Here is a 27193-nt window from a genome sequence, read left to right as displayed (position 1 = left end):
AACAGCAAAAAAAAACAGCAAACACATGAAACAGAAAACATACGTAACAGTTACGTAGCTTTTCATATATTGATACGTAGCATCAATATATAAATATCTCTTATGTGAACAAACCCAGCGCTGTACACAAAAATTTGGACACACTTGAAGTATTGTCGTATTTCTCATCTTATCAGGGATATGTAACTATTTTTAAAATGATTTTTTTCATATTTTATACTATTTTTTGTTTTGCACATATCGTTTACATGAGGTATACATTTTAAACCGTTTTTGAAAGCATGTTTAAATAATAAAACGTATCCTCTTGTATCTACGTCCGCTATAAAACCATATCCATTGGTAAGCTGTCAGCTAGCTGTCTGGGCTGGATATATTCGATACTAAACGGGGTAAGAGTGTTCGCTCCGTGTAATGTACTTCGGAGAATTGCAACAAGTTGCGAAATTGCCACTGAGAATTCCCTTTACGGAGACAGCGAGATAATAGCTACAAGTACTTCTAGAAGAAATACGCGAACCCAGTGCTGCAGAACACGGTATATTTCAATTCAATTCTTACAATATGCATTACTTACTTATTTTCAGCAAGAGGTAGGATGATGTATCGTAGTCGTACAGGAGAAAGTGACCAACTAACAAAACGTAAAATGTTCAGGAGGGCCATTTGAGTCACTTTTGCCTAGCAATAAAATAAACATCAATGCAGTTATTATTTTTTGACATCTCATCAAAGATGAAGAAGAATATGGAAGTCTGGGCATTTAAGGGGCTGACGACCGTCAGATTTTGTGAACAAGTATTTGGACACACTCAAAATGTTGTAAATCAATGCAGTTAGTCATTTTCAAAAATTCAAAATATTAAACTTCCAAGTTAAAAATCTTTTGTGATTTTTTTCAGGGCAATATTAAGCTATTAAGATATCAAATACTCAATGATCACATTTTTGTAAAAAAAAAATGCACTTGGTCACTTTCTCCTGAATGCCTACAATATGTGTGTGTGTATGTGTGTGTGTGTATGTGTGTATGTGTGTGTGTGTGTAAGGAAATGTTTTCTTTTATGGTAATTGTTTAATTTACAAAGTGTTCCGTGGGTAAAACAGTTTGCTTCAGAGAAAAATCAAGATGGCTACGTTATGTCAGTTTTGAGAAGACTTAATGATTGATTTCTGTGACGTTTTATAACATTTTATAAAAGTAATTCAATGCATACATTTTTGACATTTCAACATAGATGAAGAAGAATATAGAAGTCTGGGTATTTGCGGTGTTTGTGACCCGTCATAGGTTGGTTGAGTGATCACTTTACACACGAGCCACATTACCTTTCTACCCATGATTGACAACCACGCTACTCTAATTTTTGGAACTCCTATACACGAGTTTATACTTAATATTATGAAAGTAAGTATTTATGAGTCCACTAGAGCCATCTATGTTGGATTGAGAAAGCTTTTATTTAGAAGAACCAATGTTTGGATGTATGCAAGAAACTGGATTTTTTTACATACAGGGAAAAGCAAGGAGACATGATTTAAAAAAAATTATGCAACTTATGCTTATATGATAATTTCATCAGGTTGTATTGAATGTGTTCACAAACCTGGGAATAAGTGTTTGGACACACTAAAAATGTTGTGATCGCATCAAAATATACCGAATCGCTACTCTCGCTTTAAAAATTACACGGAAACAGTTTTAGATGTTCAAATTAAATTTAATTAAGGCATTCTATCCTCTCTGCCTATCCCTGCGAGGAAGCGGCGTGGTAGTTAGTTGGTTAGTTATTATTCAGGCAATGTTAAGGTTATAGTAATCCCAAACCACTTTTTGCGATGGTAACATCAAAACGCGAATTCGTTATTCCTTGTTTTATGTGAACGAAAAATGTATTATTTTCTTGTGACCATTTAAAAATAAAAATAAAATACTAAAATAATCAAAATATTTTGTTCACATGTTCTGGGTTTCTCTGTTTTTATCCATCCATGTTTAATTTAAATTTAACTTGCTAAATACCGTTATTTCTTGAAATTTAATCTTAAGATACTTATGGTATTTGAAAATAATGCGGAATACATCGAAACATGTCTCTCACTCCTTTCAACAACGTCATATATCAAAAAACTTTATTTTTCAGGAGATCGTTTTTAAAGTTAAAAAATATTATAATATGTATTAAAAATAAATATCAAGCCACTTATTGAACTTTTTACTGTGCAACAGATCTTTACAGGTAAAACCTGAATGTTTTTTTATCCATTTAAAAAATATTTAGTATATTTAAAAAAATAATTAAACAATGCATTTTCTTCGAAATGCAAAAACAACACTTTCTGCCCTGTAGCGGCGAAATATTCAGTTAAAAATATACCGCTTTTGCTGGTAGATTTTCTGAGCATTCCGAAAACATGCACAACTGAAAATTTACGATTTTGATTTATGACGTTGTTGAAAGGATTAAGCGATATACAAAAAAATATATTCAAACTCCTTTCAATGACTCTTTTCTTGTCAAAACTATATTCAAGTTCATTATGTGGCTTGATATTAATTTTTAATACATTTCATTATATTTTTAAACTTTATAAACGATCTCCTGAAAAATAATGTTTTTTTTTTATACATGACGTTGTTAAAAGGAGTGAGTGATATGTACATATAAAAAAAAACAATAAAAAAATCGAATTCCAATTATATTATTTAAAAAAAATTGTGCGCAAACAACACGTCCGGCTTCTTGCGCTACAGGTCACCTTCTGAATTTGTACGTAAGAGATCTCACCTTCAATATTATTTTAAATCCTAAAGAATGGTCACCTTACTCGAATCCGCAGAACTCGTATAATCGATGTATCGTTTATCGGATATTGGCCAAATTTGGTATCGAATTGAACGAAAAGACGACATTTTTATGAAATTTAGATGGAAGCGAGGGCGCGCCCTAATAAGACACGCGCTAGCTTCGTGTCTAGAATCAAAATGCGAAAGACCTGCTCTTGTTCGTCATTTTCCCTATGTAGAGAATATTATGTAAACTATATACTATAGAAAAAGGGTAGCTTTTTCTATATAATTCCTTCTACAACTTTGCCAAAGAAGGAATAACGCGTCGTCAAATATAAATTCAAATTATAATACATCTAAAAGCTTTCTAAATCCAATCATAGATGGCTGTTGCGAACTCAATCGTGAAACGTCATGAGATTGATCATATTTGTATGAATTTCAAAATTTTAGTAGTGTGATTGTCAATCATGGGTAGAATGGTGAATGTCACACGTGTGTAAAGTGATCATCAAACCAGTATATGATAGATCGTAATACCTGTAAATATCCAGACTTTTATATTATTTTTCATCTATGTTGTTCCCAAAATATATTTTTTTAGCTAGAAGAAACAAAAATCCACTTTATGATCTATAAACCCTGTAAATACAACTCCCATCTAAAATAAAATAAAAATAAAATCCTGCGCTTCAGGTTATATCGAATAAATATATTATAGGTAACTGGCAAAAAACGTTAACTCAAAAATATGCAATTTTGACTAATTATGCAGTATTGTAAAGTTTTCAACGTTCTATAAACTGACAAAATACACTAAGTAGTTTGAAATCGTCATATTTATGTGGTTTTACAAGTAAATTTATCTTTTAAGTTTAATAGCGGCTAATCAGGCTAAAAGCTTTAAATAACAGGGATTTTAGAATTAACGTTTTTTGCCAGCACGTGTAAGATGGAGGATATCGTGAGGTGGGGACGACAACGAAGGCGATACTGGAATGAGCATATAAACAGAATATCAGAAGACAGACTTCCACGTATCGCCCTTCAAGGAAACCCTGAAGGACGCAGACCCCCAGGCAGACCTCCGAAAAGATGGAAAGACAGCTGGGAGTCAACATCCTAAGAGCGACATGCGAAGGCACAAACAGATCCCTAGCATCTACAAAAAGAAGAAGAAGTTTTACCAGTATACCTACGATTTGAATGAGAAAGGATATGTATTTATATATTTTTTTCAAACCCTCATATTTTTAAATAGAAGATGAAGATGTATGATTTTATGTATAGATAGATATTCGGGGTAAATTGATGTAACACTGCCTTGGGCCATTCAGCTCGGTAGGCTCCAACGACATGGTAAATCTATTAAATGATGTCGGGGGTGGTTTCTGTGTACAGATATAATGACTACCCCTCTTCTAATTAATCACAAAGCACCCTCCAGTAATCAACCTTAATCACAGCCCTACAAAGTGATCTTATCAACGAGCCTGATATTGCGAATCGATACGTTTGTGGTATAACATACTAAACCATCGATGGCGAACCTTTTTGAGCCTGATTGCCAATTTTTTTTTCAAAAAATAAAAAGTCACGTGCCACATGCCATGGAAATAAAAATGCATCAAATGTTTGTGCAACTTCAGATTTTTGATATAAAAAAAGCATTAATACTTTGAAAAAATAATTAAGTACTTACTTATTATTTGCAAAATAAAAGAAATTAAAAAAGAGACATAATCATAAAAATTAAAAGTGAGATTTTTGTTGTTGACTGCTTTTTATCGGGGTCATAGCTGGTAGCTTTTGATAGAATATATGCAAGCATATATCGTAGTCGTACAGGAGAAAGTGACCAACTAACAAAACGTAAAATATTCAGGAGGGTTATTTAAGTCACTTTTGTTTGGCAAGAAAATAAACATTAGTGCAGTTAGTAATTTTTAAAGAGTCAATATATTATACTTCCATGTTTAAAGTCGGTTTGGGATTTTTCAGGGCAATATTAAGCTAGTAAGATATCAAATAGTCAATAATCACATTTTTGTAAAAACTGCACTCGGACATTTATTCCTGTATGACTACGATATATTTATTTATGTATGAATGTCATCATATCCTTCGTTCCCGTCGTTTGCGAAACTATTGATGAACGGAGAAAATATTAAAAAAAAAAAAATTATACTATTTCTAAAACCTTATGATTTTTTTTCGAAAATCACTTTTATTTTTTCTCTTCATTCGCGTGCCATGCGAATTCGTCTCACGTGCCACCTATGGCACGCATGTCATAGGTTTGCCATCCCTGTACTAAACCCTTCTAGCAAATGAGGGTATCCTAGATGACACCGTTTTTTCAGTATACTATCTATTGTAGTATTTAAACATCATAATAAGTATCGAGTACTTAGTCAAAAATATACAAATTAGCAAACAGTTGAATATAGGAGCAAAGAAAGACCGAGGAAACATTGTCATGATCAAGTATTTATTTCAAATACTTGAAAGTGGTCAAGTCAGGAGTCGGGATTAGCGGCAAGTGTGTGTGTCTTCTCCTGTGTTCACTCGTCATTACTGAGGGTTGTGACCCTCATCGAAGCAATGACTGTTCTCCAGTTATCCCCTGACTGCGCTGCACGTAGCTCTTCAACCACCGAGCTACCTACTGCTGCCTTAACATCAGTTCGTCATGTGGGGATCTTCCTTTCCTTTTCTTCCCCTCCAGGCTACCAATTACAACCAGTCGTTCCAGGCTATCCTCATTGCCATGCCTAACGTGTCCAAAGAACCGAAGTGTACAGACATTTCCCAGAGTCAAGCTATCCAAGTGTAACTCATGACAAATGGACTCGTCAAAGGTGTGTGTGAGGACATGCATTAATGTGGAAGTGGTGAAGAATGTTTGCAAAGACAGATTGGTGTTGCGTTCTTTCCTCCCTGCCTACCCCTGCAGAGAAGCGGCGTGATATTTAGTTAATTAATTAATTTAGTTAATTAATCACTATTTTGAAATTTGAAAGTGAATTTAATACAGTATGACAATCTTAGTTTTCTGGTTTCTTATATAGTATGGTTTGTATGGTCTTCATCTAGATGCAGAGACGTTTGAATATTCGACCATTCTGCGGCAGCGTTTAAACAAACAATATTCAAACAAAAACCTACCAATTTGCGAATGCAAACAATATATGAATTCTTATATTTGGAATGTAAATATTCCCTGCAATTCCTGGAGCACGATCTGCTTAGTATTCATGAGACCACCCCCTTATTTTCCACCCCTTCTATGCATTTCCCGCAAAATCTGAAGAAACTCCTTGATAATTTCTTTTGATCAACACCTCTGCATTCTTATACCAACTTCTTGTTTTCGGACAAAGGGATTTGCTTGTTAACGCCGGGCTCCCATTTCCAACCTTTGACTTTTCTTTTCTTTATTATAATTTTTTTGCTTCAAGTACTTTTTTTTAATTTTTACATCGCTTACAAAAGTTTAATTATGAATTTAAATGAGAGCATTTTTTCTTTACGCAGTATTTCAATATTTTAGATGCGGTAGAAGAATGGCGAGTTTTCAATTGTGTTAACCAACTAATATTACTGACTTTATGTAGATAAATTCTTTATTACCTCTAGCCTTTTATACTTTATAATTTTGACGTTTTGACATTTTGAAATCGGTTGTGGATCCGTTTTATCAAGAAGTCAATGTGACCGAAACAATAGTATTAACGGGTCTCTGCTAAATAAATGCACACTCAAATCAAACATGGAAACTGCCGCAAACTCACACAGAATTATGCGAGTGTGAGATATATGATATATGAGTTCCAAAAATTGGAGTAATGTGGTTGTCAATCGTGGGTAGAATGGTAAATGTTACACATGTATAAAGTGATCACTTAAACAAAGTGGAGAGTGAAACCACTCTCTTACATTATCTATACTTGATTATAACATAATTTTTTAGTGTATCCAAATCTTCTTCTTCATGGCTCTATTCCAACTTATCGTCTTTGTAGACTGTTGAGGTCAGTTCTCCTCGTTCTCAGGTTACAAATTTTGTAGGTCCTTCTATCATGGATAACGTCACCTAGGCCATGCCTTTGAATCATGTTATCTTTCTGTGGCATCCATGATTTTTTTGGGGATCTTCTAGATGTCTTTTGAGGAAAATCTATGTCGATTGCCTGGCTCACAGTATGTTTAGGATCTCTGCGTCCTTTGTGCCCATACCATCTAAATTACTTTTACTATTGATGTCTGTTATACCCAAGCTTCCACGAAAGCGTGAAGTCTTTATTTCGTCTCTAAGGGACACTCCATCTGACCATCTAAGTAGTTTCTAGTTGCCTAGAGTAGGTTTTATACATCGTCCAGCATTCGGAAGTATAGAGGAGTATATATATTTATTTTATCGTAGGCCGTAAGAGCAATGAAGAAAAGGATCCTAAACATATCCCTTAGGGATCGAAAAACGAAAGTTTGGATAAGGGAAAAGACCAAGGTAACAGATATGGTTCAAAGAATCCCGGAACTAAAGTGGAACTGGGCAGATCATAATGCACGTATGTTTGAAGATAGATGAACGAAAAAGGTGTTTGACTGGAGGCCTAGAATAGGACGCAGAAGCGTGGGTGGGCCCCAGACAAGAGGTTCCGATGATATTAGGAAAATGGCGGGCCTGCACTGGAAGAGAATCGCGTCCGACAGAGAACTATGGAAGTCCAAGAGGGAAGCCTTTGTTATATAATGGACACAAGAAGAAGGCTGAAGTAGTAGCTGGTCGTAAGGGCTGTCCATCCTTTTTCATCTATGTAGGGTTGGCAAAATACATTAATGTCTTCTTTTTCAGCCACCACACGCCCGTGCGGCTGCGCAGCGCGGGCAGGGTGCAGCGCTCGCGGCTACAGCGCGCCTCCTGGCTCGGTGCCGCGGGGGCGCTGCTGCTGGTGGCCGACAACGACATCTACCTGCGCCCGTCTCCTGCCGTGGACCAGGAGTGGCGCCTCACGGACACCGGGCGCCCCGGTGTCTTCTACAACGGAGTGCCCGACTGGCTGTACCAAGGTTTACCATAATATCACGATAGTAAATAAACCCACAGGTGTCTCAACTTAAGATGAAACATCCATCGTTTTGGGTGGGTCTAAATCTTTGTTCACCAATCTGGTAAAAATTGAAAATCAATCAAATCAATGTTTTTCAGGTGATTCCCAGTATGTAAAATACTCTGATTGGTTTCCCTCTTAAGAGTTATTTTTACATTTCAACAGGGGTTTGGCGGAGTATCAGTAAAATTTTACACATACATTACTCCATTTACAAAAAAATGTGTTTCTACCTGTTGATGAAAACATATTTAGTTTTTTGAAGCTTTTCGTTTTTATATTAATAAACTCAAAAGTGGTCAAAAATTAGTGTTTTTAATTGCTAGTTAATTTTTATTCACAATATTTTATTGTGCCCAAATCATGTCTTCAGGCATTTCTCAGTATATAAAATAATCTTGTTAGGAGAGCGTACATCCAAATAAAAGGGTCTCTGTTAAATAAAAGCTCACTCAATCCAACCATAGATGGGTCATGTGAACTCTAGTGAGCTATTTATAAATAATTTCGTAATTTACTCATGTTACATTGAGTCGCAAATAGTATTTTTTGCTCAGTCGCATCGTCAGCGTTGCAGTGATGTCGGCTGTCCAAACTCAAAACACAGTAAGGGACATTTTTTTGTAGTAGGTTTTTTTTTGCATTTTTGGATTAAGTAGATTCTACTTAGTTCGAATATGCAAAAAAAAACGTAATGCAAAAATGTTGTCCCTTACTGTGTTTTAAATTTGGACAGCCGATGTGCTTCCTTAAAATACCTAGACACTTTCTTCTTAATGTAAAACAATATTGTTGGAAAATGTTGTATTTTTTGTTCTGGTTAAAAATGTTTGATTTTCTTATTTAAATTATGTTATTTCACAAAATTAATACCAAATGAATAAATAAATTTATTTACAAATAAATTATCTGGTCAAATTATAGGCTTAAATAATAAAAATGAAAATGGTATTTTCTGGCGTTTCTCATGTATGTGATTATAATCCAGGATTCGGACCTCACATACTAATATAAGAATTTCTGCTTACTAAAAAGCTTCTTTACATCTCACCAATAGATGTCTCTAGTGAAGTTCTAGTGATTCAAGAACAAGGTTTCTAAATTGGTTCATATATACAATATACTTCCAAGAATATGAGTAGTGTGGTTGTCAATAACGGGTAGAGTTGGTGAAAGCTACACGTGTGTAAAGTGATCACTTAAACCAGTCTATGACGGTCGTCAACCCCATAAATGCCCAGACTTCCATATTCTTCTTCATCTTTGATGAGATGTCAAAAAATAATATGAATAAATAAAGTTTTTTTTCTTAATATTCTATTGATTTGACTCGATTTGATATACAAATTTATATATTATTTGATAAAGCTAATTGTTGGAAATATTTTCTTTGCCGCAGAGGACGTTTTGCACTCACCGGAGGCGCTCTGGGGCAGCCCTGACGGGACTCACGTGCTGTACGTCACCTTTGACGACTCGGCCGTCGGGTCGCTGACTTTCCCCTGGTTTTCCACCGCGACCACCACCGGTAGCTTCCCTTCCACCAAGAGCGTCAGGTATCCAACAGTAAGTTGCAAAAGTCATTAAATAACGTCAACAGCGACAAGCAAAGCGTCTTTACAACCGCAAATTTTACGTCGGTATTCGTAGTCGTACAGAATTCTCAATAAATTTTCATTCAAATAATTAGCAAAAAATCAAAAGGGACTTTTCACCGCTAATAACACAACACTGCTTCGTATAGAAGCAGTGTTTGGCTGTCCAAACTTAAAACACAGTAAGGGACATTATTTTTGTAGTACCTACGTTATTTTGTATTTTTAGATTAAGTAGAATCTACTTAGTCCAAAAATGCAAAAAAAACATACTACAAAAAAATGTCCCTTACTGTGTTTTGAGTTTGGACAGCCGTGTTGTGTTATTATGTATGTACAGAGTAATAAGTATGTGCAAGGGGTGTAGGAAATTATTATTTACTGTAATACATTTTTGAATGAATATTTAAAAATATATACTCGAAATCATATAAAAAGGGAGTTCATTGTATTCTGTAAAAGACGCTTTGCTTTATATTATAGTATGAAACTAAGTGATAATTTTTTTAGGAATTAATCATAAATATTTTTGTTGTAGAATTTGACAAAGTATATATTAATTGAAGTTATAATTAGCTTTAAAATTATAAATAAAAAAAATAAAAATTCATAGACACTCATATCTTTGAAGTTTAGATCTATATATTCTCATTATTGTTAACAAATTCATCATATGAATTTAAAAGGATGCAGAATTAACATTTTATGTAGTTAACAGTTTTTAGTTAATTGTAATAAATTAGTTCAATAGATTTATATTATCCACTGACACTTCGTGATGGAATTGCATTTTTAATTTATTATTAGATTAAAACCAATATTTTTAGCTTTTCCACTTTTTTATTTGACCAGCGACCGGGTTTCGTCGTTACCGACATCATCAGACTGGTCTGTCCCAGTCTGATGATGTCGGTAACGACGAAACCCGGTCGCTGGTCAAATAAAAAAGTGGAAAAGCTAAAAATATTGGTTTTAATCTAATAATAAATTAGTTCAAATTTCGATATAATTCGTAACCAGTATATTTTAAATAATTGTCTGTATTTTTTTATAAAAAATGATAGAAAAAAAATCATGAAAATGGATGCATTCGTAACGTTTGAAAATACTGACAGCACTGAAAATGTTTCTTGATTATAGAAAATTTTTGTTTGTTCCAAATCTTAATTCTCTTGAAAAATATTCATTGATTATTTGAAGTTTTGATACAACGTTGCTTTGAATATGGATGAGTTTTCATCTATTTATCTATATAAACACCAATAATGTACATGTTAGTTTGTTCAAAATCTTATGTCTTCAAGTTATTCGTCGATTGCTTTGAAATTTTGACAGAACACCGGATTTGAATATGCTCATATTTTAAAACATTTTTTTATTAAAGCTTGTTTATTCCTTATTTTACCATTCGAACATTATACATCTTATTGCTGCACTGAGAGATCGCATTTCGACTGCACTCAGTCAGCTTTCATCCTTCTTTTGCCAAATCTATGCTTCACTTTAATACATTGGGTTTGGAACAGGTTGTTTTGCAAATTGTCCTGAAATAGCATTTGGAGTCCATTTTTCAAGCTCGGAATAGAGCTTTACAATTTCATCAGGACAGTTTTCAAATAATTCACTCGATTAAAAAAATCCTACCTGCCAAATGAACGGTGTCGCTTTCAGTAACTGCGGAATATTCGCGAACCTTTTGTAAATAATAAATGGATTAACACAAAGCAAAATGCATATCCACGTATTCACCGCCATGTACATTTGTACGTAGGTACTGTGATTGGCTCGGATTTTTGTACGTGACGGCCCATGGCAGGTCGACTCAGGGCCGTATTTGGGTTTCCAAAATTATTTATTCCATAAAAAAATATAAAAGTGTTAGGTTAGGTTAGGTAAGGTTAGGTTGGGTTTCTAAAATTATTTATTCCAATAAAAATATACAAGTGTTAGGTTAGGTTAGGTTGGGTTTCTAAAATTATTTATTCCAATAAAAATATATAAATGTTAGGTTAGATAGTAAACCTAGTATATACATATTTAAATTCACAAGTAAAATCATAGAACTATAATCATATATCTAATTAACTTCATTGATAGCTTAGAATCATTGAATTGTTTTAAATCATGCCTTTTAAACTACTTAAGGACCACGTCTATTAAATACTTAAATTCCCACACCCGAGATAACTTTTCTTTTAACGTTTTGTTTTACATATGTCGCTGTTGGTAACCCAAATAAAAAAATAAAAATAAAAAAAAATAAATAAATAAATAAAAAAAATTAAAATAAAAACACTCGGGCACTTAACATGCAGAAAAAATCACTCCCGAATATACTCCGGTGAAAATGTTGATATTGCATTATAATATTGATTTTACATCAGCTAAGACCTAAAGAGCAGAGTTGATCACATTTTCGTAATGTATTTAAGAATCAAGATAACACTGCTCATATACGATGCAGTGCCCTATGCACCATTAGCTGCAAATAAGTGTTTAAAAAGAAGAAGAATTTTATATTCGTGATAGATTAATATAGCATAACAATTTTCTTCCCTACCTCAGATGACCAGCTGAGGTACCGCGCGTGTGTATGTAAAATTTATCGTTGTGTTTTAACAAACTTATCGAATCAACGACAAAATCCGGAACTACGACAGATACTATTTTTTTTCTCGTTTTCTCGAAAATATCGAATCACGAACATATATCTCATAGTTCAGGTATCATAATCGATTAATATGAGTAATATCAATTGAAGCACCAACCAATGACAGTCTAAATATTGAATATACAGAATATTTTTTCCATTTATTCATTCGGCAGTTACCTTGTGGTAAAAATCTATCTATTTTTCATTTTATTATTACTTGGTAAATACCACTAGTTCTTAAAATCTATTGAGACACATGTTGCGATGCATTCCACATTATACGGTGTTTGAAAATAATGCAGAATGCATGGAAATACGTGTCAAAACAGATTTTAAGAAATCGTATTAACCAATAAAACCTAAATTAAAAACGTCTTTTTAATGCAAATTTTGTACTGTCGTATTTTTTTTAAATGCTCTCTCTATTTGGATCTCACACTAAATCTATCTTATTCTTTATTTTTCAAGAAGTTTGACTTTTTTAATGTATCCACAATTTTTATCATCCCTGTTTACATTTCACCCTGACATGTAAAAAGTTCTCCCGCTGGTCCTGTGAATGATACAGCGCCGGTTCCGGCAATTAGCCTTTCACGACGCATTTAGCTTTTCCGCCGACCGAATTTCAATGGAATTTTAATAGCTTGTCAAATGCAAGTGCGTTGAAACAACACATGCGCTATTAACTTCATGTAACGAGTGAAGAGATCCCTGTGAATAATGCAGAAGGGTGAATTTGTAGTTCAATGTTGTCGATTCATTAGCTGATCGTGTTTTGGAAAATCGTCCGCGATTTTATGATAGTTGTTCACATTTTAATTGATATACACGTGTTGGCAATAAAAACGTCAAACAGTTTATTTCTCTAAACTGTTATTTTTGAAAAAAATGGTTTTCTTGTTGCCGTTAGGATTTGTGATACTTTATTAAATTTATTAAATTGTCCGCCTCCGTAGTGTAATGGTCAGCGCGCTCGGCTACCTTTCTGGAGGTCCCGGGTTTGAATCCCAAGGGGGGTAAAATAAATATAAGTGATTTTTTAACTGTCATATTTATTCAATATTACCCTGGACTGGTACCTGAAGCGGAGGGCTGATCACCTTTCCTTCATGTGTAAACGATCAAGATAACACTGCGTTTATATGACGCAGTGCCCTATGCACCATTGGGGTGCGGATAAGGGTTTTATTATTTATTATTATTATTATTATTAAATTTCAATTCTTTTACCCACCCTCTTCCGGCGATTCTTTTATTTCGTTCGATGATTTTGAAAATCTGTTAGGTATTATAGTTACTTTAATGAAACTGTTATTTAAAATCAATTCTTAAGTGTTCTTTTAAGTATAGTTATTTTTTTTAAATTTATTATTCGAAACTGTTATTCTTGTTAGACGAAAGCAGCAATTTTTTTTAACACTTAAACTTATAATTTAATCAATTTTTTTAATTTAATTTAATTTCAAGTTTAAAATACAATGCAATTTTGTTGTTGGTTTTTGTTATGAGAGCTCAGAAAACAGTGAAATTTCTTGATTGCTTAAAAAAACATTCTCGCAATATCTGTTATTATCATTTATTTTAAAATGATGAGATTTTGTTTAAAAAATATTTGAATTAATACCATTTTAATTTTTAACACATTATTCGAGACTCCAAATACTAATACCTACTGTGGTAATTATATAATACGTTATTAAGAGCAACAACGATAGGTCTTTACCGTCATTTAACTATCTAGAGAATACCGCACCAAGCCAGTGTTGTGTTCTAGGTACTCCTGTATTTGGATAGCAATAAAAAACTACCAAATATCAACCATATAGCCGCTTTTGCACTACATGGAATTTTACCGTCCGGCATTCCGGTTTCGAAAAATAAAAGCGACTATGACAGTTTACCGTGATCGAATTTACGCGTAACGTGTTCATGCGCCGATCAAGAGCACCGATCCGAAGAAAGATGGACAAAAGCACAAGCCAATCCAAGCCAATCATCCGAACTGAAGTGCCGGACGGTAAAATTCCGTGTAGTGCACAAACCTGTCCTCGTAATTCGGATGTTTCCAATAAGGTTTACATTAAAAGATCGACGACATACTGATCACTTTCCAGTTTATGAAAATTACCATATATTGTAATTCTGATATAAAAATCTCATAATTTTAAAAATGCTTTATTTACCCTACTTTTTAGCAGTTATATATAGTCAATGACAGAAAGTAAGCCGTGAAAATACCCAGACTTCCATATTACTATCTTAATGTATGGTACTTGTTTTTTATGTTCAGATATAATAAAACATTGATTGACATTTTCTTACAAAATATTTAAATATAAAAAAAAAAAACAAAAACAAAAAAAGTCGCGTAAATAAGCAAAAAAAAATCATTCTAACCCACTTAAAAATGTATTACGTTATTTTATTATCAAGTTCCAAATAACGTTTAAGATCAATTTAAAATCTGGGAAATTTTAATGAAAACTGCCGCGCAACCCTTTTTCGCTCAGACCGCATTTATGATAATTTATTCCGTTTGGTAAATGCACAAGAGCGAGTCTACAGCGGGGAACATTAAAACCATAATAGCGAACCGAATTCTTTGAAAAGATTCGCATCTCGCGAACCGGAACGAGAACTGGTACTTATACTTAGGCGATTGCAAATCATTGAAAAATGCCGAAAGCGGATTATTCAATGTGACGGAAATGGGTAGCGTAAAAGATACTTAGTTGCATTTTGCTTTGAAGTGAAGTGGAGTTCGCAAATGAGGCTTTATTCCTTCCCTACATTTACTTCTTTTTATTGAAATAAAGATAGAATATTGAAAATAATTTGATTGAATTCAAATTATATATTGTTAAAATAAATATACTGGTCAAAAAATACTAAATAAAGGGTTTCAATCATATTTAAGTATGTCTTAATCATTCTGTAAAAAATTCACATACCAATCTATAGGACATCGGTATTTATTTCACAATAATAAAGCTAGATGCTGCTTTTATTAAACATTTTCAACATTATGTGCAAAGATGTTTTTACCCCCTTTATAGAAATAATCAGTGAGTAAGTGATTTCATATTAGGTTTTTTCGTTAAATAAAATATAAATTAATATGTATTTTTTTAAATGGCTGGACTTAAGTCTCTTAACACTGGATTAAAGTCTCTTGTTTCACGAAACAAGACATTATAAGTGACTCAACAGAAAAGAAACATGGTGGATATTTATTTTTATTTATATGAAGGGAATATGCAGGTACTTAGAGGGCTTATGACCTTATCGCTTTAAAGTAAACTTATGATTTGAATAAATTATATATATGTAAATATATATATATATATATATATATATATATATATATATATATATATATATATATATATATATATATATATATATATATATATATATATATATATATATATATATATATATATATATATATATATATATATATATATATATATATATATATATATATATATATATATATATATATATATATATTATATATATATAAAACTAACTAACCATCACGCCGCTTCCCCGCAGGGGTAGGCAGAGAGAATCGAACGCCACACCACTCTGTCTTTGCAAACATTCTTTGCCTCTTCTACATTCATGCATCTCCTCATGCATACCCGACGATTATTACGACTCCTGACCCGGCCGCTTTCAAGTATTTGACATACCTGATTGTGCCAAGTTTTCCTCGGTCGTCCTCTATATATATATATATATATATATATATATATATATATATATATATATATATATATATATATATATATATATATATATATATATATATATATATATATATATATATATATATATATATATATATATATATATATATATATATATATATATATATATATATATATATATATATATATATATATATATATATATATATATATATATATATATATATATATATATATATATATATATATATATATATATATATATATATATATATATATATATATATATATATATATATATATATATATATATATATATATATATATATATATATATATATATATATATATATATATATATATATATATATATATATATATATATATATATATATATATATATATATATATATATATATATATATATATACATATATATATATATATATATATGTTCTGTTAAACACTGGTCCTTAAGTTTTTTTTAATTATGTTTTTATTGCATTTTAGGATTTTCTCAACAACAAAAAAAACTCGTTTAGTTTTATTTGCAAAATAAAGGACCGGGCTTTTCAGCTGTAAGATGTCCCATTCACAAATGAACCCGTTAACAATAAATTCATTAGGCGGTAATTTCCTTTTTCCCTTGTAAAGAGAATCTTCCCATGCCATTTCCTCCTCCATAACCCCCCGCCCATGTACCATCACCCTCTATCGCCATACTCCAGGGCTTATCATTTTCTTTGCGAAACTTGTAACTTAAATTAGCCAATCTGCAAGGGACTACATTATGCACAGGATGTTTTATGCTTCGAAAAATCTTCAAAAAAATTCAAATTAATTTTTTTTGGAAATCATTTAAATTAGAATTGTAATTTTGAATTGGAGATAATGTAAATTGGAATTGCAAATTTTTTTCAAATTGGAAATGACATAAATTGGAATTGTAAATTTATTTCAAATTAGAATTTTTATATAAATTGGAATTGCGTATTCAAAAAAATGCAATTTCCTTCTTCTTACCCTCATCCGCACCCAATGGTGCATAGGACACTGCTTCAAATAGATGCAATGTTAAGTTTATCGATGTTTATTTAATTATGTAACGGCAAAGCGATTAGTTCTGCGCTGCAGGTGCCAGTCTAGGGTAATATTAAATAAATTTCCCAATATCGTTTACCTCCGTAATGTAATGATTAGCATGTTTACCTGCCGTGCTAAAAGCCACGGGTTCGATTCTCAGAGGAAGTTTTAAAAAATATTACACTCTAATGTTTACTTAATATTACCCTCCCCTGGTACCGGAAGCGCAGGAGTGATAAACCTGCCTTCATGTAAGTTACGATCAAGATAACACTGCGTCTATACGTTGAAGTGCCTTATGCACCTCTGGGTGCGGGTAAGGGTTAGAAGATGAAGAACAATATATAAATAAGTATATATCTCGTAGTCAAACAGGAGTAAGTGACCAAGTGCATTTTTTACAAAAACGTAATTATTGACTATTTGATATCTTACTAGCTTAACATTGCTCTGAAAAAAATTCAAAAGGATTTTAAACTTTGAAGCATAATATATTGACTTATTAAAAATTACTAACTGCATTGATGTTTATTTTCTTGCCAAGCAAAAGTGACTTAAATGGTCCTCCTGAATATTTTACGTTTTAATAGTTGGTCATTTTCTCCTGTACGACTACGATATGTATGTTTATTACAAATTAAGACCGTAAGAGTCATTTTGATGAAAAAAAAACAAGGCCGTATCTTCTGACCAATCAAAAACGGATTTATGATACTGGTGAAGTTTGAACCTTATACAGCCGTTTGCAGAGGGCAGATAGTGCTGGTACATAAGTACAAACGAAAAAAAAATCACAATATTAATGAACAAATCACTTCAATATTTTACTAATGAATCTCTAAATTGATGGGAACAAAAAAGAAAAAGGCAAAAGAGTTGAGGAGTGAGAAGCAGAAATACCAAGGAAAGGATGATATAAGGGACAATTAGGAAATATGAGAGTTCGCTGTAATTTTCAAACACCTTTGTTACAGTATTGTATTGTACAATACAGTGTCTCATTTTCAAGAAGCGCCGGGTCTTTGAAGACGCCAAGTTTTTAGTGTTCTCAGAAGTGATTTTGTCTGCTCAACTGCAAGAAAATTGTTATGTTGCTCGAGCGCAAGGTTTTAAATGGTGATTAAGTCAGAGCCATTTTATTTCGTGAATTAACTTTATCTTGCACGGTGCATTTTGCACTTTTAATTACAATCTTAAACTTGGCAAGAACATCTTATATTAGACTGACATAAGAATTAAATGCGATAGCGAAACATTCAGACGCAGATATGAATGACATAAAGATAAAAGAAAGGACAAGTCTATGAAACCGGTATCCTTGCTGTGACGACATGTGGATTTAAAACGATCACAATGACAGCCAACATCATACATAAATTGAGATGTGCAAAGCGATCAACGGAAAGCAAATCTTATACGCAGACTTACCAACGTCAAAAGTTTGAAAAATAAAATTCCAAATGTGGAGATCAGACGCCGAATAAACATTGTCGATATAATGGATCCTATTGCAAAGTCAAAGTGGCAATTGGTAGGTCATATGGCTAGGCAGGAAACCATCAGATGGATATCCTGAATTCTAAGAAGACAAGACGAAAAAATTGGAGTAGGTCGACCCCAAAAAGATCGGCTGATGACATAATTCCTGTCGCCGACAAAAATTGAAAAATGGCGGCTCAAGAAAGAGAGCTATGGAAAAATATGGAAGAGTCCTTGATCCAACAGTGGAGAGTTAGCTGAAGATGAAAAAGAACAGGCGATAATAATTAAATGCGCTAAACAAACACTCAGCCGCAGATATAGTTGGTTTAAAGATAAAAGAAAGAACTAGTAAACATTAATTGACCATACAAGCTTGAATTACTGCGGGTATGCAATTGTACTAACTATTGCTAGTATGTTTTTTTTCTCTCTCAAATATGCACTTTGACATATCCGTAGGGTAAATTATCCAGTGCCTGATAAAGTAAATAATAATTTAATGTTTATTTCAGTCCTTGTAGTGCTGATTATACTTTAGGTAATACTCAATACGTTTTTCATAATATCTTGGTGAGTACCTTCAGGCCAAGGTTTTTTTTTAAATATCACAACCCAAGAAAGGCCCTTCAATTCAATCCAAATCGTCGAAAGTTAAATCGTGATAAGATCCAGAACGAAAGTGATAAACTTTGAATCTGATAACAAAGTGGGTTGGGGAATATTTCAAAACGCCTTTGAAAAACCGACCCAACAATTATCGTCTCGACAATCTCGCTTCTGACAATTTCGTCAAATGTTTGATCATTTCACTAGTTATTTCTGAACTTAAATAAGCTCGCAAGTTTCTTTTGTTGTATACAATTTAACGGTTTGATAAATATCTGCTGTGAGTTTAACTTGTTTACAATTTGAAAAGCGCTTTCATTCAAAATTATTCAACTCCAGTGTTATTTTAAGACCGAGACAAGCATTTTATAGCATTAGTTTGTTAGATGAATGGTTTTGAAATTTGATTAAATAAAATGCTGATTTACATGCACGAATTTTAACACACCTTTTTATACCTATCACTTGTTTGTGTTGTTTTTTATACAATATATATATGTATATATATGTATTTATATATTTATATATGTATATATATATATATATATATATATATATATATATATATATATATATATATATATATATATATATATATATATATATATATATATATATATATATATATATATATATATATATATATATATATATATATATATATATATATATATATATATATATATATATATATATATATATATATATATATATATATATATATATATATATATATATATATATATATATATATATATTTATGTGTGTATAGAAATAAACATGTTTAGATAAAAATAAGTAAGTATTCTTTTAAAATATTGTGTCCAATTTTCAGAGATAACGGTTAATAACTATAGAAAATTTAATATTTTGAACAAATAAACATTTATATTTTTAGATATTTTTATAAGTTTTGTACTGACATTACTTGGTGGAACTGCATTTTATCTAATAAAAAAAAACAACTTTGTATCATAGTTTTTTTCACATACATTTCATTTGACCAGCGACCGGGTTTCGTCGTAACTTACAGCATCAGACTTGTGTTCAGTGAAACCCAATCGCCGTTCAAATAAAATTTATGTGGAAAAAACTAGGCAGTTTTATTATGTTTACATTTTAATGGTACATATATTATTGATAAATATTATAGTTGTGTATACTCGAAACACGTGTGTATTCGAATGCAACGTTGCGTCAAATTTCAAAGCAATCAATGAAAGGAGATTTGAGATTTTGAACAAACGAACAATTCATTTTTATTTTCATAGATGACCTTTGAGAAATTGCGATTGGTTTTGCTCTCAAACTTCTTGAATGCATCTAATATGATTTTTTAAACTTTTGAAGAAGTACATATATAGCTCCTTTAAAAGAATCACAAAAAATACAATCTTTGTTAGGTAGACTTTATGTATTGATGGTTAAGAAAATATGTTTTGTTTTAGTGTTTTTTAATGTTATAATTTGTAGTGTTTAATACCAATTTGATCAATTGACAGCCTGGTTCACCAAACCCAACTGTGAAGCTCTGGATAGTTGAAGTTCAGAATTCGACACAACCGAGGAGGTGGGAGGTCCATCCTCCGCCAGCAATCGAGGGACAGTAAGTTTGGAAGCTTTATGTGATTAACAAAATTACAAAATTCAAATAAAAAATAACTTAAAAATCGTAAGCAATGAAACACATCATTTGGATATGACCAAATCGTTGTTGGCAAATTTGCGTTTTCCTACATTCAAACGCATTTTGCCTGCATTCAGACTATTAAATTATTAAATAATTATATAATTCAATGTAACGTTGTTTTAAAATCACTATAAATATTTTATTATAACTTAATTATGTCTACCGGTTTCGAAGCTAACCGCTTCTTTATCAAGACTGATTAATACTCTTGATAAAGAAGCGCTTAGCTTTGAAACCGGAAGACATTATAATTAAGTTATAATAAACTATTTATAGTGATTTTGAAACAAAGTTACATTTTAATTATAAAATGGAAAATCACAATGTTAGTGCTTCAAATATAAATTATTTTAAATAATTGCAATATTGTATATACATGAAACTGGTAATTGATGAAAGATCAGGTAAGAAGTTAAAGGGGAGATGGAGAAGATCCAAGAGATGCTATGATGGACAAACTAGAATTGCAAAGATAGATAATTCGACTCGAATTGATAGGTCTAATAATATCTAGCTATTAGTTAAAATTTGTCATCTTAGACCGGGAACACACATGTAGCAACAAGGTGTGTGTCCCACTTTAGATACATTTTAGATGTATGAAATAAAACACAGCAATTAGTATCAAATTAGCAAATTTTTTGTACCTATGTATTAAAATTTAATATTAAAAAAATCATATTCTTAATTTAGTTTTATTAAGGTATAAACATGTATTTATATTAGGACCATGTTATACATAAACCATCCAACCCGCAAATTGGCAAGCTGAAATAATTGCAATATAATGTTTTCAAAAAAAAAAACTTATGTTAAATGGTAGAAGTAAGGTTTGTTTTGATATTACCATTAAGAAGCATTATTTACTGTGAGTCATATTCAAAATTTTCTTTTTTTTTTCAATAAGGTCACAGTTTGGCATTTCGATTTTGGCCCAAAGTGATGGCCGAATCAATTAATGAAATAAAAAAATGAATTTTGTTGAAGTAACAATTCATTAAAAAAAATGTGGGTTGGGTGATTTATGCATAACACGGTCCGTTTATACATCAAATTGTATTTTTAGGTATAAATATGTTGCACAGATTATCTTGGTACGTTTTAATAAAGTTCATTTCTTATAAAATGTTTTCAGCACGACATGTATTCAAATTTATATTACTATTATTAGATTGTTTCTACGTTTCTGAAGCAAAAATAAAACAAGGCACTATCTCAGCTACTCGTATTTCATTCCAGAATTTTTGTCCGCTAATAAATTGTGAAACTTTGTAACTTTGCAGCTAAATGCATTCAAGGCCCACTGCGCTGATGCGAAAAATAACAATAAAAATTATCAACTCTGAAAAATAACTTTACACTCGCATTTCACCAATTTGGCAACGACGCCTATTTTAGGTCTAACATTTAACATCCTAATTGAATTGCTACTTTGCTGGAGGTCCCTGATTCAATACCCAGGGGGGGAGGATTAAAATTAAATATGAGTAATTTTTTACTCATTATTTATTTAATATTATCCCGGATATATTACCTGAAGCGCAGGATTGATCATCTTGCCTTCATCTAAGTGATCAAGATAACACTGCGTCAATACGATGCAGTACCCTATGCACCATTGTGTATGCACAAATATGTTCGTAGAAGAAGAAAAATTCTATATTCGTGACTATTTGAATAAAGTATGATGCGTAGTGATTTGCATATTAGGCTCCTAAGCTTGAGGCACTGGGTTTGATTCCCAACATGATAAAAAATCTCTTTTTAATATGTTACATAGGATCGACACTTATGCTTAATGCTTATGTGTAAAAAAAAAAATTAAAATAATTGTCTAATTTGTATAATGCAAATAAATTTTTCACATAGCCACATGTCTCCATTGGTTTTTATAAGCCATAGGGGTTGATTTTTGTCACGTTCATTATCAAACACGTTAAACAAACAAACTCCAGATGGCTCACAGAAGCTTTTAAAAGTTTAAAGCTTTAAGGATAACGTAATTAGCAGCGAAGTACGATAGGGAACTTATACTAACCATGCAGGTTCAACCATTTTAATTCACAGCATTTTGATTGTGTTCAAATTCTTGTTAAACTAATCGGGGTTTTCTCCCCTTGGGGAGCTATTTTTATATTTTTTTCATCTCAATAATTCTCTTTCGTCCTGGTACTAGTTATCCCGATGAATCAGGCTAGGCTGTAGGTAGGGTTTTTTGCGTAGGGTTTTTAATTGGCCACATTCCCTACAAAAGTGTTTGCTTTGATGATCGTCAATACAGTGACAGTGAAAGTAACTTCAATTTTCAAAACTTTATATAATAAAACAACTTTGTTTTAACCGCTTTTTAGAAGTGGTTAAAACAAAGTAGTTTTATTTTATAAAATTTATAAAATGTGTCAAAGTATCTGCGAAAAACATTCAAGAAAATCAATTTTCTAAATGGAGACGATGCGCTTAGCGCAGTTACTCCAAAGTGTAAAATCGTGTCCCATCAATAACAATCAAATGTAGAATCAGTGAAAAATATTACATGTACATATCGGCTGTCTAAACTTAAAACACAGTAAGGGACATTTTTTTGTAGCGTGTTTTTTTTTTGCATTTTTGGACTAAGTAGAATCTACTTAGTCCAAAAATGCAAAAAAAACGTACTACAAAAAATGTCCCTTACTGTGTTTTGAGTTTGGACAGCCGATATATATCAGGCACTGGGTGTATAATTGGCCTCCATTCCTTCCTGTTCTAGGCCAAATTAAGGGCAGTGCTTAATGACGATCCCTTCGAGCCGCATGGAGCTAGGGGTCTATGGTATCTTTCCAGGGTGCGGCTTCGAGTCATATAATCAAAATTAAGATTACATATCAACCTTATCATTATTAACATTAGGGAAATGCCAGTAAAGTGATGAAGGTTATATCTACTATGTAACGTTTAAGATATTGCATAAGTAATATGGACATTTGACAATCAAATTACATTCGTAATGTAGATATTTATATTATTAATTGATTCGGCATTGACTTTGTTCGCCTCCTGTTCTCCACTTCTGTTCGCCTCCGCAGTGTAATGGTCAGCACGCTCGGCTACCGTTCTGGAGGTCCCGGGTTCGATTCCCAGGGGGGTCAAATAAATATAAGTGATTTTTTTCACTGTAATATTTATTCAATATTACCCTGGACTGGTCCTGAAGCGGGGGGCTGATCACCTTTCAATTTCCTTCATGTGTAAACGATCAAGATAACACTGCGTTTATATAAAGCAGTGCCCTATGCACCATTGGGGTGCGGATAAGGGTTTTATATATTAACTTTGAGGAATGACATGTTGATTTTTTTTTAAATTAAACTAGTTTCCAAAACTTACAGATGTTTGCATCTGTAGGTGAAAATTAAAACTAACAATAAATTTTAATTTTCACCCGTAGATGAAAACATCTGTAAGTTTTCGAAACTAGTCGTGTATAATAAAAATAAAACTCTTATTATTACAAATGTTTAATTTAAAAAAAAAACATATACATATTTAAAATTCATATAATTCACGAAAGTTTACTCAAATCAACCATAGATACTACCGCAAATTCACATACAAAGTTATTTGAATTCAATGATTGTTGCGAGTTTAGCAAGTCTGTTAAATTTATGATTGATCGGTTTTAATGTTTTTTATTACTGGGTTTTCGGATGTAATTCACGTTTTATTCCATGTGTGAGTTTGTGGCAGTTTCTATGGTTGATTTGAATTATGAATTATATCATATATACGAGTTCCAAAAATTTGGGTAGTATGATTGTCAATCATGGGTAGAATGGTGAATATTACACGTGTATAAATTGACCACTCAAACCAGTCTTTGACAGGTAAACAGCCCTTTAAATACCCAGATTTCAATATTCTTCTTCAGCTACGTTGAGATGTCAATTCCTCATAAAATATGGTATATCGTGGGTGTACTGACAAAAAACGTCAACTCGAAAATATACAATTTTTACTTAATGATGCATTATTATAAAGTTTTTAACGTTCTATAAACTGGCAAAATTCACTAAGTAGTTTGAAATGTAATATTTATGTGCTTTTAAAAAATAAGTTCAACTTTAAGTTTAATAGCGGATATTTTATTCAGGCTAAAAGCTTTAAATAACAGGGATTATTCAAATAGGAGTTTTAGAGTTAACATTTTTGCGAGTATACCCACGATATATTTATTTTTTATTGTACACAATATTCAGGTAGCTATATATATTATATTCCTCAATAAACTTTTCAGGGATTACTATCTGACGTCAGCGAGCTGGGTGGGGCTGACCAATCAGCACGTGGCAGCAGTCTGGATGAACAGGGCGCAGAATCTCAGCATCGTCAGCGCCTGTCAGGCCCCCAACTGGACGTGTCACGAGGTGAGTGACGTCACGTACAGGACGCTGTGACGTGCCACCCACTGTCCATCGCTCCGAACGGACACATCCCTTTCTCAATTGTACACTTTTTCCACGTTAATTCAGCTCTATTTTGCAATCTATTATTTACATTTATAAAGTTAGCGAACTAACTAACTGTCACGCCACTTACTCGAATGGGTAGGTGGAGAGAATAGAACGCCACACATATCGCTCACTCCTTTCAAGAACGTTATAAATCAAAAATCGTAATTTTTCAGTTGTGCATGTTTTCGGAATGCCCAGAAAATGTACTATATCCCAGCAAAAGAGGCATATTTCAAACTTAATATTTACCCGCCACAGGGCAGAAAGTGTTGTTTCTGCATTTTTAAGAAATGGTATTGTTTAATATTTTTTTCAAAAAAAACTTTATATTTTTCAAATGGAGAAATAACTTCATTAATTGATTCGGCAGTCACTTTGTGCTAAAATCTATCCATTTTTAATTAATGTTTTACTTAGTAAATACCACTATTTCTTAAAATCTACTATGACACGTGTTTCAATACATTCCGCATCATTTTCAAACACCGTATTACGGTGATTGTGATTTTTTTCATAACATTAAAAGGCCATAGGGAAAGTGTTAGAAATACAGATTTATTCGAAATTCTAGTTGTTGTCGTTGGAAATTTCGTTAATACTGTTATGATTGTGGCACAACATTGATTAAACACATGAGATAATAGTTATTGTAACACTAATAGATATGGTAATATATGTAGATACTATTGTACCATATCAATGATAGTTTTAATTGCATGAAAGTGGAATACGGGTGTGAGAGTCGGTCTTACCTCTACTTAATATTATTTTTTTAAGGTCGAAAATTCAGTATAAGTAAATTATACCGAATAAGTGTACTTTATTAGATTCAACTTAAAATTAACAATTTTTAACACCGACGGATTGTCTTTGAACGTTTCTTACTTGAATTGTATCAAGCGACATTTGGTTTTCGTCTGTCTGTTTAAATATCTGTTTTCTTTCAAGCCTCTATCTTTTGGACTTGTGATAAAGACTACTCATTGAAAACATATATACTGGATTATTAAATACTGAAAAGTTGCACATTGCTTTTCCAAACCTTCTATGTGCTACATTACAAATATCACATAAATGCAAATAAAAGCACACACATATATATATATATATATATATATATATATATATATATATATATATATATATATATATATATATATATATATATATATATATATATATATATATATATATATATATATATATATATATATATATATATATATATATATAACGATGCATCGTTATAAAAAAAATATAAATCATTAGAAGAAAATATGTTAATACTTCCAATATACCACTCTATTTTTCAACACTATCATTATTCATTTTCATAGGAAAAAGAAAGTAATATGTAAAAAGGATATTTTCATAAAAAAAAATATTAATATCTAAATGACACATAGAACGTTGGAGTTTTCATCCAAAACTTATTCTCGGCTTGTTGATGATGTTCCAAAGAAAATACAGAAACTAGACCGTGAACTGTCAATCCGAATTGAATTCAAGTTTACTGGCAATTTATTTTGGGAATGCCGATATTGTGGTGGATACGTATATGTAGGTATGCACTTACATGCTTACCATATGTGCACCTTTTGAACAGAGGAAAGAATAAAAAAGTCGACATCAATGCACCCACCTAATCGCACGAGACACTATTGGTTGCTATTAAAATTGTGTGAATTTATGTTTTGTTCTGACATTTCTTGGTGGAACTGCATTTTATAGAGTAACATACCAACATGAAGGAAAGGTGATCATCACTTATATTTATTTGACCCCCCCTGGGATTCGAACCCAGGGCCTCCAGCACGGTGGTTTAACAACCTAACCATTACATTAATCAGAGTCCTGGTACCAACTCCCATGTATAGAAGTGAAGCATGGAGTTGGCAAAAGAAGCGAAATATGTGGCAAAACGATGTATCATATATGTTTGAATGGTGTAAAAAGGATAGAATGTAGGGCTG

At 32.0% G+C, this 27193-nt stretch overlaps 1 protein-coding gene across 1 annotated transcript in view; it reads left to right on the top strand.

The window, feature by feature from the left end:
* The window catches only part of LOC148301476 (inactive dipeptidyl peptidase 10), a 156912-nt gene that overhangs the window by 114336 nt on the left and 15383 nt on the right, over positions 1–27193 (top strand). Inside the window, exons 7-10 of the mRNA XM_088273183.1 lie at positions 7650–7864; positions 9305–9471; positions 20543–20646; positions 25004–25133. Coding sequence (XP_088129309.1) covers positions 7650–7864; positions 9305–9471; positions 20543–20646; positions 25004–25133 — 616 coding nt within the window. The remainder of the gene's footprint in view (positions 1–7649; positions 7865–9304; positions 9472–20542; positions 20647–25003; positions 25134–27193) is intronic.

Source organism: Brachycentrus maculatus, unplaced genomic scaffold, assembly GCF_059751285.1.
Source record: "Brachycentrus maculatus isolate JH-2025_06_01 unplaced genomic scaffold, ASM5975128v1 h1tg000559l, whole genome shotgun sequence".
Taxonomy (NCBI): Eukaryota; Metazoa; Arthropoda; class Insecta; order Trichoptera; family Brachycentridae; genus Brachycentrus; species Brachycentrus maculatus.
This window is presented reverse-complemented; position numbering and strand designations above follow the sequence as displayed.